Source organism: Squalius cephalus (assembly GCF_949319135.1).
Source record: "Squalius cephalus genome assembly, chromosome: 5".
Lineage (NCBI taxonomy): Eukaryota > Metazoa > Chordata > Actinopteri > Cypriniformes > Leuciscidae > Squalius > Squalius cephalus.
In genome coordinates, this window is record NC_137126.1 from 9,319,832 (window position 1) to 9,334,161 (window position 14,330).

Sequence of the window (14,330 nt, forward strand, 5' to 3'; positions counted from 1 at the left end):
TGTATCATTTTCCTGCATGTTATCACTGTAAAGCTGCTTTGAAACTATCTGTGTTGTAAAAAGCGCAATATAAATAAAAGTGAATTGACTTGACTTTTAAATATCTGAAACAATTTTAGAGTGATTGTTTTTCCACAGGGTAAGCTATTTGCATTCTCTGTGCTTATTTGGGTTTCTGTCTCCAACTTATACATTTATGCATGGGTATGAATCAACACAACATCAGCCTGCTCCCTTTACAATGCCTGTTCTCAACGGCCGTGCCCATGCATAACAAGGAGCCTACTGTGTCTTTTGTGTGAATCAGCACGCACATTGTCTCTCCCTTTTCAGGGACAGAATGAACTTCAACGGGAGAGACACGATTACATAATGCTCAGATTATTAGCGGGTGAAACACTGTGCAAAGTCTCATCAAATATGTGAAAGATTGCATTTAGATCTTTCTCAATATTTTATTTAACATCTTCTTTACAGATCAACTCTACTTGTCATTTACATTCACCAAAATAAAAACAGGCCTGTTCATGTTCTTTAAGTGAATGAAGAAAAAAAAGAAAGAAAAAAGGAAAGAAAAACATTCACTGTTGGCTTGACAAAAGCCTAGCCTGGAGTTTACAACAACTGTAAACAATTTATTCAATTAAGTAGTTTGAATCCAGATCTTGCTAGGTGGTTGCTAGGGTGTTCTGGGTGGATTGCTTTCGACATAGATATGTAGCTATACGTAGGATCCACATTCAACCGCGAGACACGTCAGCGAGCCCACCATCTTGCAACGGTCAGCGTGTTGTCACTCACAGTGAGAATCAATGATGCCACAACATTGCGCAGCTTATGGTTTTGAAACCGCCGAGATTTAAATTCCTGAAGAAATGGGATAAACTTTCTCAGGTGAGAATGTGTTTGTTTGTGTTTTTATATAACTCAATATTACATGTTTTTACTTTTACTATGCTAACTTTTTAACGTGTTAGCTGACGACTTCGTCTTGTTGTATTGTGTTAGTTTAGCAAAATCATCTGCTAAAGTCTATTTCATATAGATATTCATATATGCGTCTCACTACGGTTGCAGTCAGTCAGTCAACTTGGTCTCGAATGTTCACGGACCGCTCCAATATGGCTGATGGCTTACATGTAGCAGCCCATTGAAACAGCCGCCAATGTGGTATCTATGTAGATAGGTCTATGGCTTGGGAATTCTGGTTAGTTGCTAGTGTGTTGCTATGAGTGCTTCGGTAGACTTTAAGTAATTTTTATTATTGTGCCTTAGAAAAAAAAACTTTACTGGTGTGCATCTTGTGACAAAACAATGGCACTGTCATATTTTAAGATATATTTTTACATATTTTATTCTGGGACTTAAGCCTAAGGTATAGACTTTAGCAGATGATTTTGCAGGTGACGTCAGAACCCGGAAGACTAATTCACCAGTGGTTCCTTCTAGATTTTCCAATGAGGTTTTATAATGTTTTTTTTTTTTCATTTTGTGAGTAAAATATAACATGTGGTAACCAAAACTTGACGATATTTTGAGGTCTTGTTCTACAACGTAAACTACACACACGTAAAGTGTGTAAACGTGTGACCCCAAACTGTCTTATTTAGTTACTTATGAGAAACATACGTTTTCAAAAATAAACATAACTGCTTCAAAATTCACATTTTCAGTGTGTGTAATTTACGTTGTAGAACAAAATGTCGAAGTATCGTCAAATTATGTTGTCGGTTTTTTGCATCCCTATTTGACCTCAACGCATATAATTCCCACAACCCCTTTCACATTGCAGTATACCCAGACATCTCTGAGAGTGAAGAGACCTTGGGCCAGATTTACTAAACAGGACAAATTAGCATGAAAGAGTAATAAAAAAAAATAAAAAAAAACGCAATGGGAGTGCAAAGTTCAAATGCATAAGACGTTTGTTCATCTTCAGAACACAAATAAAAATATTTTTGATGAAATCTGAGCTTTCTATCCCTGCGTTGACAGCTACGCAACTACATTTTTGACGCTTCAAAAAGGTCATAAAGAGATTGTAAAACAAATCCATATGAATTGAGAGGTTTAGTCAAAATTTTCAGAAGAGACACGATCGCTTTATTTGATGAACAGATTGAATTTAGGATTTTATCGACATGGTAAACGGAAGCTCAAGCATGTTCGCTTGACGTGCGAGAACCGATGGGGTTAATTCTCATGTGTTACGCAGCATGTTTGAGCTTCTGCAAGAACCAATGAGTTTTGTTCTCGTGCGTCAAGCAGGTTCGGTTGAGCTTCTGTTTATGTTCACTGATTAATGTTTAAATGTGTATAAAAGCCTAAATTAAATCAGTTTATCACATAAGGCGATTGAGTATCTTTAGAAAATATTGACTTAATTCATATGGATTAGTTTTACGATCTCTTTATGAACTTTTTGAAGTGTCAAAGGGGTAGTTGTGTACGGAGAGTACAGAAAGATCTTGATGACAAGTAATTAATGAAAGAATTTCCCTTTTCAGGTGATCTATCTCTTTAAATAATGGCGTAAATGTCAGTAAATTGACTAGTGCAAACCTTAGTATATAACACTGCTTGATTTACTTAAATACTCTACTCCCATAAATTTTGCGTCTGAAAGGGAAACTCCAACAAATGCATATGCAATTAGATCAGCCGCAAAAATAACCCTGTCCACGCCTTTCCGACACTAATTTTTCACTGCGTGTCTTTACTAAATCCTGACAATAGATTTTAAACACTAAACGAGTTTGCACTGGCACAAGCTGTTAGTAAATCTGGCCCATACATAGTGTGTTAGATCAACTCAACAATCACAATATGCTTTCAAATAAAATGTGTCTTAACATGATGAAGCTAAACAAGTTTGAAATGCAGAGTTTTGGAGCATAGACACTGTGTATTTACATATTTACATACATTAATGCAAAAGTATTTGTGCAGGTCATTATCTGACTTTTTGCAGCATGTGGGCTTGGCAGACGTGGTCAGTGCATCAACATCTATATTTTTGGGGAGGCTCTTGGTTCTTGTGGAGAGGTGGATATATCCTCAGGCCTCCTGGCTGGAGACGAGGACTCAGGGGGCTGTGAGACTCGACTGGACTCTCGGATATGCGGCGAGGAAGGGGCTGGTGGGCTTTGACTCTGTCCCTTCCTCCGGCGATGGTGGGGTGGGGATTTGGTGGAGGTGCGAGGGTATCTGCGAGTGGAGCGAGCTGGAGGCTCAAGCAAGTCGGATGGAGGAGGTATTGAGCTGCAGTAGCTTGGAGGGCTGCCGCTAATAGAGCTGCATGTTTCACATGTTGACGCTGGTTCACCAGGAGGAGAATCCTGAGGATGTCAAGTACAGGAATTTACAGTCTTCACACGCCTACATCATTGCACTTTCATATTATCAAGACATGCAAAACATCTAGGCTATTCTTGTAACAGGTGTGATAACATCATAACCTATTCTGTATATTAGAATATGTGGTGAAAACATGAATATTAATGTGTAATACAAAGAAATGTTTCTGAAGCAGTCAGGTGTTTGCGGGTTCAACCTTTGCTCTCTGACTCACAGACAGTTCTGCTGAGATAATGGACCACTCATCCACTTGAAAGACTATTTTTAACTATAAAGTGGGTGTGCTGGGAGAGGGAAATTAAATAATGATGTCATTATACCTTCTCTTTTAAGATGTAGAGTGATACAGGATTCCTCCGCTCATGATCAGTCATTATTGGGATGACATCATCTAGATATATAAATTAAAAATTTAACATGAAATATAATATAAAGTTAATGCTCCATCATCCGTGCGACCCTACGTAGGACAAACGATTTGGAGAATGAATGGATAATATAATATAATATAATATAATATAATATAATATAATATAATATAATATAATATAATATAATATAATATATTGCCCCAGCATCCTGTACTCATTATCAGCCATTATTGTGATGACATCATCATCTAAATATATAAATGGACAATCGCACATGGCATAAATCTAATCTAATATAATAAATATAATATTGTCATGGTATGTTGCTGATAACAGAGCACGATGTAGGAGATAGTTAAACACACAGGAGATCACTTGAAGAAACAGAACAGCACACTCTAACACTGACAAGACAGGACCATGAACTGAACAAAACAGGAAGTACATATACTAGAACTAAACAAGGGAACTAATGAGTTAATAAGGGCCAGGTGAATTAAATTAATCAGAGAAACACATGGGAAAACTGGGTCAACTGAAAACGAGCAAACAGAAGGGGAACAATGAAAACAAAGACAAACAGACTCTGACAGTACTCCCCCTTCCCGGAAGGCGCGGCCTCGCATCAAAACAAAAAGGGAAAAAAAGAGTCCAGAGGGGGTGAGCATCCAGGAGGCTGATGCAAGGCTGTGGCAGGGAATGACCAGGATGGCGCTGGCAGGATGTGAAGCCTCCAGGGCGGCGCTATTAGCATGGGGCGCCAGGAGGAGTTGGATGCTTAGGAAAACACCAGGGCAACGCAGGTAGCTCAAGGAGCCAGGGAGGTGCAGGCAGTCCCGGGGGCCAGGGAGGTATCAGTAGTGCAGGGAGCCAGGGAGGTACTGGTAGTTCAGGGAGCCAGGGAGGTGCAGGTAGTGCCGGGAGCCAGGGAGATGCCGGTAGCTCAGGGAGTCAGGGAGGGTGCAGGTAGTCCTGGGGGCCAGGGAGGTACTGGCAGTGCCGGGAGCCAGGGAGGTGCAGGCAATTCCGTGAGCCAAGGCGGTGATGGTAGCTCAGGGAGCCAGGGAGGGTGCAGGTAGTCCTGGGGGCCAGGGAGGTAATGGCAGTGCAGGGAGCCAGGGAGGTGCCGGTAGCTCAGGGAGCCAAGGAGGTACAGGTAATTCCGGGAGCCAGGAAGGCTCGGCCTCCGTGGAGCTTGGCTCGGCCACTATAGTTAGGGACATATAGCCCCACCCCCCCAAAACAAAATTTCTTGCGAGGAGCTATGGGGTTGTGAACCAGAGCGGACTCTGGAGCGGGCTCATGGGCTGGAGCCATTACTGGACTCTGGCCAGGGGTTGAAGTGGATGTGTGTGTGGCCCAAACACACATAACAGCAACACAAATGGTAAGGACCACCTATTCAATTCCACCAGGGCAGTCAGGAAGGGCTGGCTTTGGAATTTCACTCACTAAAATGGACAGGGGAAATTTCACTCACTGGAACAGACTCTGGGATTTCTCTCACTGGAACGGACTTGGGATTTCTCACTGGAATGGACTAGGGGATTTCTCTCATTGGAATGGACTAGGGGATTTCTCTCAATGGAACAGACTTGGGGATTTCTCTCACTGAAAAGGACTTGGAACAGACAGTCTCAGGAACGGACTTGGGAGTGGACTCTGGAGTGGAGGTCCTGATGGTAAGGTCCGTGGAGGGCTTGGACGCAGGCTTGGGGTTTGCTGGAGTGCCCAAACAAATTTCGGGGTGGGACTGGATGACAGCTGGGTATGTCCTCATTCATTTCCTCAACAACAAAATCAGAACCTTTCAACCAGAGGACATAATTAATATATTCAACCAAAAAAGAGCTGCTTTTACCAGGAAAAAGAGACTGATACAGTTCATCATCCAGTCCCTCCTGAAAACAAGCCTAGGGCATATGAGTGCTCCAGCTCACCAGATTGTAACAATGCAAAAACTCTTCCACATATTGTTCCAGGGGCCTACCGCTCTGTTGGAGGGAGAAGAGAAGGTGATCTTCAGCTAGACTCTGTAGCTCAGCCCATTTCATTGTCTTTTGGTCCTGTCCTCTGTCACCGTATGTGGCTGATAACAAAGAGCATGACAAAGGAGATACTCAAAATAGTCTTTACTTGTTGATTCCACCAAGGAAACACACATGAGCTCACTTGAAGAAACAGAATAGCTCATTCTAACACTGACAAGACAGGACCATGAACAGAACAAAACAGGGAGCATTTATACTAGAACTAAATGAGGGAACTAATGAGTTAATTAACAAGGGCCAGGTGAATGAGATGAATCAAAGAAACACATGGGAAAACTGGGTCAACTGAAAACGAGCAAAGAGAAGGTGAATCAGTAAAATAAGTTTGTTAGCCCAGGGTGCATTTACTCTGATGAACATTTGATATGGACAGCAAATCAATATTAAATAACAACATAATTACACTGAATACATACCCTCGGGCTTGACGTCATGATACCTGATGTGGTGGTTTTGTGGAATGGATCTTGGTATAATAGTTTTAGACTTCTGTTTTTTTGATCTGGTAATGAAAGGATTTATGGTGACATGTTAATTTACACTAATATTGTTAACTTAATGATGGATGAGTGAAAAAAAGAAAAATAGGTTTATACTTTTTTGTTGGCCTCCAGCAAGCACACACAGTTACAAGGGTGACGAGGACGAAGATGCCGACTGTAGACAGTATGATATAAAGGGAGCTCCTTTCTGGAAACGAGAACATTTTCAGCCATTTTGTTTCTTAAAGAACTGCAAATATTACATAAACATATCTATGAAGTATATAATACAGTATCAATGTATTTTAAAATGATTCATTATGTTCAAATGTTCCCATTCTTACTGTAAACCGTGAGTTTCACTGGCAGACTTCTCATGCTACTAATTGGGTTCTCCACCATACAACTGTAGACATCATCATCAACCATCTGAACGCGTGTGATGGTCACGACCCTCTGGTCCGTTGACAGCACCAGACGGGTCTCATTTAATAATGGATGGCCACCTTTTGCCCAGCTATAGGTAGTCTTTGTGCCCGTGTCATGGGTGCAATTTATCGTGAAATTCTCTGTCAGTTCCAGAACAGTGGAAGTGACCATGTGGACGTGTGGCTTAGAGATTGGCTCTGGTAAAACATCAACCAAGATTTTATTGGTATGATTTATTTATTTAAGATCATAATGATTCCCAAATATCTACAATGTCCGATTTTTTTCCCAAAATTTTCTTAAACTAGAGTCTTACCATCTACCGTCAGGTCGATGCTGCCCTCTCCAGTGAAGGTGTCATCGGTGATGGAGATCTCTACTTCATAAGTGCCCTCATCAGACAGCCTGAGGTTATGTAGCAGCAGTGTACCATTCTCAAACACAAGGATACGGTCTCTGTATTCCGGCCGCAGGTTACCAATGATCTCCGTGCCAATGGACTGGACCACTGTAACAGGTTTGTCCCTCTTCAGCTGCCATTTGATTACAGGAGGATCCAGACTTCTGCTTGAGTATCGGACAGAGAGCAGAGCTTCTCCACCTACTGTCCCTCTGATCAGCGTCTCAAAACTGGTAATGTTCACCCCCTGAACACATGCTGTGAAATGAACATCTATTAAACATCTGATTTACGAGATTAATGTTAGTTTGTCAAAATGTGACGAGATCAAGTCAGCTGCTGTGGCATCATTATCAAGTTCATAAACAGTCATTACCTGATCTTGTGCTGACTGCACTCAAAACATATTTATGCGTAAATTTAAGGTGGTTACACTTCATTTAGAGTTAGTTTTAAGAGTTGGGTTTGGTTTAGGGTTAGTTGCATGTAATTATGTTTAATTTACTGTTATTACTACAGTAAGTTCATGTAACATATTTAACAATGACACTGCAAAATAAAGTGTTACCAGTAAAACAAAAAAAAAGTGTTTGAATTGCATATAAAATGTCCATTCATTTGGATTACACATTTTTTACAGTAAACTTAAATGTGATAGTTGTCAGTCAAATGGAACAGGTAAGAAACAGGTTAAATTTCTACACAATAACCATGTTTATATACACTGCTCAAAAAAATAAAGGGAACACTTTTTAATCAGAGAATAGCATCAAGTCAGTTAAACTCCTGGGATATTGATCTGGTCAGTTAAGTAACAGAGGGGGTTGGTAATCAGTTTCAGCTGCTTTAGTGTTAATGACATTAACAGCAGGTGCACTAGATGGGCAACAGTGAGACAACCCCCAAAACAGGAATGGTTTTACAAGTGGAGGCCACTGACATTTTTTCCCTACTCATCTTTTTGGACTGTTTTTCACCAGTTTTGCATTTGGCTAGGGTCAGTGTCACTACTGGTAGCATGAGGCGATACCTGGACCCTACAGAGGTTGCGCAGGCAGTCCAGCTCCTTCAGGATGTTTCATCAATACGTGCCATTGCCAGAAGGTTTGCTGTGTCTCCCAGCACAGTCTCAAGAGCATGGAGGAGATTCCAGGAAGACAGACAGCTACTCTAGGAGAGCTGGACAGGGCGGTAGAAGGTCCTTAACCCATCAGCAGGACCGGTATCTGCTCCTTTATGCGAGGAGGAACATGATGAACACTGCCAGAGCCCTACAAAATGACCTCCAGCAGGCCACTGGTGTGAATGTCTCTGACCAAACAATCAGAAACAGACTTCATGAGGGTGGCCTGAGGGCCCGACGTCCTCTAGTGGGCCCTGTGCTCACTGCCCAGCACCAGGGAGCTCGATTGGCATTTCCCATTGAACACCAGAATTGGCAGGTCCGCCACTGGTGCCCTGTGGTTTTCACAAATGAGAGCAGGTTCACCCTGAGCACGTGACAGACAGGAAAGGGTCTGGAGAAGCCGTGGAGAATGTTATGCTGCCTGTAACATCGTTCAGCATGACCGGTTTGGTGGTGGGTCAGTGATGGTCTGGGGAGGCATATCCATGGAGGGACGCACAGACCTCTGCAGGCTAGACAATGGCACCCTGACTGCCATTAGGTATCGGGATGAAATCCTTGGATCCATTGTCAGACCCTATGCTGGTGCAGTGGGTCCTGGGTTCCTCCTGGTGCACAACAATGCCCGGCCTCATGTGGTGAGAGCATGCAGGCAGTTCCTGGAGGATGAAGGAATGATACCATTGAAGGGCCACCACGCTCACCTGACCTACATCCAATAGAACACCTCTGGGACATTGTGTTTCGGTCCATCTGACATCACCTGGTTGCACCTCAGACTGTCCAGGAGCTCAGTGATGCGCTGGTCCAGATCTGGGAGGAAATACCCCAGGACACCATCCGTCGTCTCATTAGGAGCATGCCCCGACGTTGTCAGGCATGCATACAAGCACGTGGGGGCCATACAAACTACTGAGTACCATTTTGAGTTGCTGCAATGAAATTTCAGCAAAATTGACAAGCCTGCTGCAACATTTTTTCACTTAGATTTCCGGGGTGTCTTTGAATTCAATCCTCTGTAGGTTGATCATTTTCATTTCCATCAAACGATGTGGCATCCTTTCGTTCATAACACATTACCCAGTCCATATTAGTATAGATATCCAGCATGATATTTTTCCCCATTGAGATCTGATGTGTTTTCAAAGTGTTCCTTTAATTTTTTTGAGCAGTGTATATTTATCTTTAGTAAATCTAATTTGTTTTTATTCAACTAATTGAATATTGCTTGTTCTACAGCTAGCATATTTTAACCATGTTCATACCTTTTAACTGAATAAATGTATTTGTATTCCCGACCCAATGAACAGACTTAAGCTGACGGCAATTTGAATAAATGTATTTAAAAAATATGATTATTTAATTAAAATCAAATGGATGCAAATAGTTAACAATAAACTATGCCATGTTTTTTTTTTAGTACAGAAATCTTACCTGTTTTATTTGACTGACAAATGCATCATATTAAGTGTATTAATTTGTTGTTAAAACTGTGTTACCCAAATGGAAATTTCATGCACAATTCAAATACAAAAATCTTAAATTTAAAGTATAGTTATTGTACTTGCATAGTGCTTTTTTAACTAAAAACAAAACAAAGACAAACCCACAAGTATTCTATTCAATTAATCGAAACATTTTTGTTTCCCCCAACATACATCACATGCCACAAACTTTCTTGCATCCAACTAATGGTCATGTGATGTAAAAGTTGTGTAGTGGATAAAGCTCAGGTTTCGTAATCAGAAGATTAATGGTTTGATCCACACAAGGAGTGACCCATGCCATGAGCCATTATGCTTTTGAGCAAAGCACTTCACCTCAGGCTCCTCCAGAAGGATTGAACCTGTAGTAAGTGCACTGTAGGACACTAGGGATTAAAGTGTCTGATATATGACTGATGCTAACACAGTGGTGAAATCATGACATTTTAAAGTAAATTCAGCATTTCAGACTTTAATGTCTATAAAGTTGCTATGTAAAGGAAGTAGCGACATCTTTGTAGTGACATCTGAGTGAAACAGATTACTGAAAATAAATTAGGACGGGGACTTGGTTCTATGCATTGAGTGTTGATTGGTTGGAGACATAATGCAAGCTTGAGGTCGACTGCAAGAAAGAGTTTTGGACAAAATGATTGGAGAAGTCCAACATACATCATCAGAGAGAAGTCTGTCACTTCACAGAAAGATTCAAAGATGTTGATAAACATTACAAGCTATTTAATAATAATAATAAATCTTCATAAGATAAATAACATGCATTTATGAATTTCCATTTTATTTAGACTTGAAGTTCCATATGTGTTCACTTTTGATGATTGTTCATTAGTTCATGTAGATTTAGCGTTCCCCTTATTATTGTTTCCACACATACAGGGAAGATACACTTAATGTGTCAGTTTGTTAAAGCCTCTCCCTGCCTTCTGTCTAACTTCACTGCAATCATGTGCAAATGAAGCCATAATAATACTCATCAGATCCCTTTGCCAGACAGAAAAACACCATAACCTTCATACAGGACACTTGCACAGCTTAAAACACCCTTTACAACTGAGCTCTTTCAGATATTGATGAGTCAAATCACACATGTAATAGCAAATGGCCAGGTGCAGGCCAAACATGGATCACAAGTCTGTTCTGATATGCTCACAGACAGATAACAAATAACAAAATCCAACTAACTAGTTATTGTAACAATATACACTACTGCTTAAAAGTTTGGGGTTGGTAAAATGTCCTAATGCTTTTGAAAGAAGTCTTCTAGGCTCACCAAGGCAGCATTCATTTGATTAAAAAAACAATAAAAATATTGTGAAATATTGTTATGGTCTGTCTCCTATGTTTCAATATGTTTTTGGTTTAGTCCTGTGACCTAGTTTTCCCCAGTCTGTTTACTTAGTTATGTCATTAACATGTGCCCTGTTAATTAACTAATTAAGTTCTTTTGTTTTCTTTGTTTACTGAAACCCTCAGTTCTCCCAGTCTCTGTCCATTCTCGTTAATGTTTGTGTGGTTTTCTCCTGCGTTTCTCCTGGTTCTTGAGTGTTTGTGATTAAAGTCTGTTTACTGGAATTATTCCTTGTCGTGCGAGTTTCTAATATACCACGTTACGTAACAATATTATTACCAAAAAAAAAAAAAGTTTCAGTTTTCTGAAAAGCCATTACTTCAGTCTTCATGATCACATGGTACTTCAGAAATCATTCTAATTTGCTGCTCAATATATATTTTTTCATTATTATCATTATTAAAAACATTTGTGCTGTTTAACATTTTTTGTGGATTTTTTTTTTACCTGATTATTTGATGAATAGAAGTTTTAAAAAAGCATTTATTTGAAATAAAAATCTTTTGCAATATTATACAGTATATATCTTACTGTCTCATTTGACCAATTGAAGGCATTCTTGTTTAATCAAGCATTTATTTCTTTGAAGGAGCTTTTGTATTTTGAGCCATGCAAACAACCCAGACTTTAAATATGGGTTCACACATCGGTTTTTTATGCCATTCGTGATAATATTAATAAATCTCAATGCTTCTTTAAAAAAAGTTTTGTTTTACTTCTGTACTGTACAATAAATATTTTTAGTGGATCACCTTTTAAAGCCTTAAGTAATATAATGTAAAGTGTCCTCTTTCTCTGATAACCAGCATAATAAAGCCTGTGTGGAAACAGCCCATCTCCCTGGTAACTGCTTACAGTATGAAAGGTCTGCCAACGATGAGAACACAAAAGCTTGAATTGTTTGGCCCAATTTCCTGGAATGAAAAGGGCCCACAGAGCGACAAACAATCCATGTGATGAGATGAAAAGTGACACACGGGGCTCCTGTGGCTTTGCTGATGACAACATTGGCCAATTGTACAACACAAACAGCTTCTAAAGTAGTCATGATGTGAGGATAGAAATGGGGTTTCATGATGTTGTAAATAGGAATATGAAGTACAGTAGTCCATACATCTTTGTCCTTCTAGTAACTAATTGTCTCAATGCTGCTTTCTGCTCTGACAGTAGATCCAGATAGGCAAACACTCACAGAGCACAGAAACCTATAGAAACGCAGCATCTTTTTATTTTACTCTATTTTTTTTTTTTTTTTCATTTCCATTTGGGTGTGGTAGGATTTTTCAATAAATCAAGTCACACTTAAAATGAATGAATGTCATTGCATTATACATCCAGATATCAAACCATTTATTAAAGAAAGCAAAATATAAAAAAAACAAAAAACAAACAAAACAAAACAAAACATTTTGGGGTAACACTTTATGTCGACGGTCCACTTTAGACATTTTACTAACTATAAGTATCTTTGTCAACTAACACTCATTAGAGTATTCGTACTGTCTGCTTAATATCTAATACTTTATTTTGATGGTCCCCCAACAGACTATAAGTTTTTTATAAGTTCACTGACAATAAGTAACTCTGCAACAACATGCCAACTTATTCTACTAACCCGAACCCTAAGACCAAACAGTCTACTAACATTCTACTAATACTCTAATGAGAGTTAGTAGACATGTAGTTACAGAGTTACATAGTTATAGAATGTCTAAAGATTATCGAAATAAAGTGTTACCAATTTGGGTAGCCAGCCGTCTATCACAATGACACCAGTTATTGTTTATGAAATAAAAAGCTAAAAAAAAGTTGACTTGTTAAAACAAAAATAGAAAGCTTTAGAATTATTTGTTTGCCACTTGATTTCATATTTTGTTATCTGCTATGGAATTCATACACTAGAAGTGTGGCAGAAGTGTCCAAAATATGTATATTGTGGTCTAATCAATAATATGGTGGTTATTTTCTGGTTTCTACTCATTACAACACATGCAATAACACTGAAGTCCTTGACATATCTTATACAAAATAATAGACTATATAAAACTAAAAAGAATTTCTGTAATTTTTTTTAACCTGCAGCCAGCACTACGCCATAAGCTCTCGGTCAAGGCCAACAGTGGAGCGTTGTCATTGAATATAAATTTACATTTGTCCCTCTTACCTGAGTGAATCAGAAGGATCAAGAGGAGAGGTGCTGCAAAAGCAGCTGATGCCCAAGAGAAAGACTCCTTCTCTGCCTTCATCTTGGGTCTAACTTTCACAGTCTTCCCAAAACAATTAGCATGATTTGTTCACTCTGAGCCTGTCCCCCAACTCAGAGTCCTGCCATTCCTTTCGAGGCTGGGCTATGCCATGCTGCTGACAAACGCACACGCAAAAACAAAAACACGCACAGACGTGCAGTCACACACACATGTGCATGTGTACATGCTTTCACACAACCAGTCCAACACGATATCATGTTTGTGAGTCATTGAATGGGTCTGTTTGTGTAAGGGGGAGAAAGGGGTGGTAATATATGTGTGGGGGGGTTGTTGTTGCTTCACGGCCTGACTGTTTATTGTATTTTACTAATGCATTTTCCTTGAGTAATATATACAATAATTATTATGATAAAGAACTGGATTCTTTAAAAAAAGATAATTGTGCAACAAAACCATAACTAAAACTTAGATGAATGAAAATAATTGGAAAATAACAATAACAAAAGGAGCAGTGACAGTACTGTAAGACTTTGAGTATATGCCTCTCCCGATAGACTTTAAAAAAAAAAAATCATAAAGAAAATCCAAATAGACGTTATTTTTTGTATTGTTGCTTCATGATCTCCCTCCCCCTCATTGTTCATAACATCAATAGGAAGAGGAGAGCAGGCAAAAAAAAAAGATAAGGGAAGAAATTCAAATTTAAGTTGATCTGGGATCTGACTTACCATTATAAAGGCATATCAAGAAACAGAACCAATGATTTTAGATGGACTGTTGGCAAATATCATGGATATTTTTTGTCTTTTAAGATATTGGATTAAAATGTACTTGAATGCAAAGGTAGTTTGCATAATTTAAGATTTTGTGACTAGCTGCAGTTTTCTTTAGTTATTTTTTTTTCAGTATTATACAGTATATGTATATATATATATATATATATATATATATATATATATATATATATATATATATATATATATATATATATATATACCAGCCCGCTGGTAGGTTTAGTATAAACCTCAATTTAGTTCTGGAGTAGCTTCCTCCAGGA

At 39.1% G+C, this 14,330-nt stretch overlaps 1 protein-coding gene across 1 annotated transcript; it reads right to left on the reverse strand.

Moving 5' to 3' along the window:
* Positions 1-416: 416 nt before the first annotated feature.
* Positions 417-13,536, reverse strand: hepacamb (hepatic and glial cell adhesion molecule b). Its single transcript, XM_079871783.1, has 7 exons — positions 13,231-13,536; positions 7,007-7,348; positions 6,606-6,887; positions 6,376-6,469; positions 6,196-6,281; positions 3,678-3,748; positions 417-3,338 (listed from the first exon to the last, which is right to left on the reverse strand). The coding sequence occupies exons 1-7, from the start codon at positions 13,310-13,312 to the stop codon at positions 3,009-3,011; spliced, it is 1,287 nt and encodes a 428-aa protein (XP_079727909.1). The 5' UTR covers positions 13,313-13,536; the 3' UTR covers positions 417-3,008.
* Between the last annotated feature and the right edge of the window lie 794 nt (positions 13,537-14,330).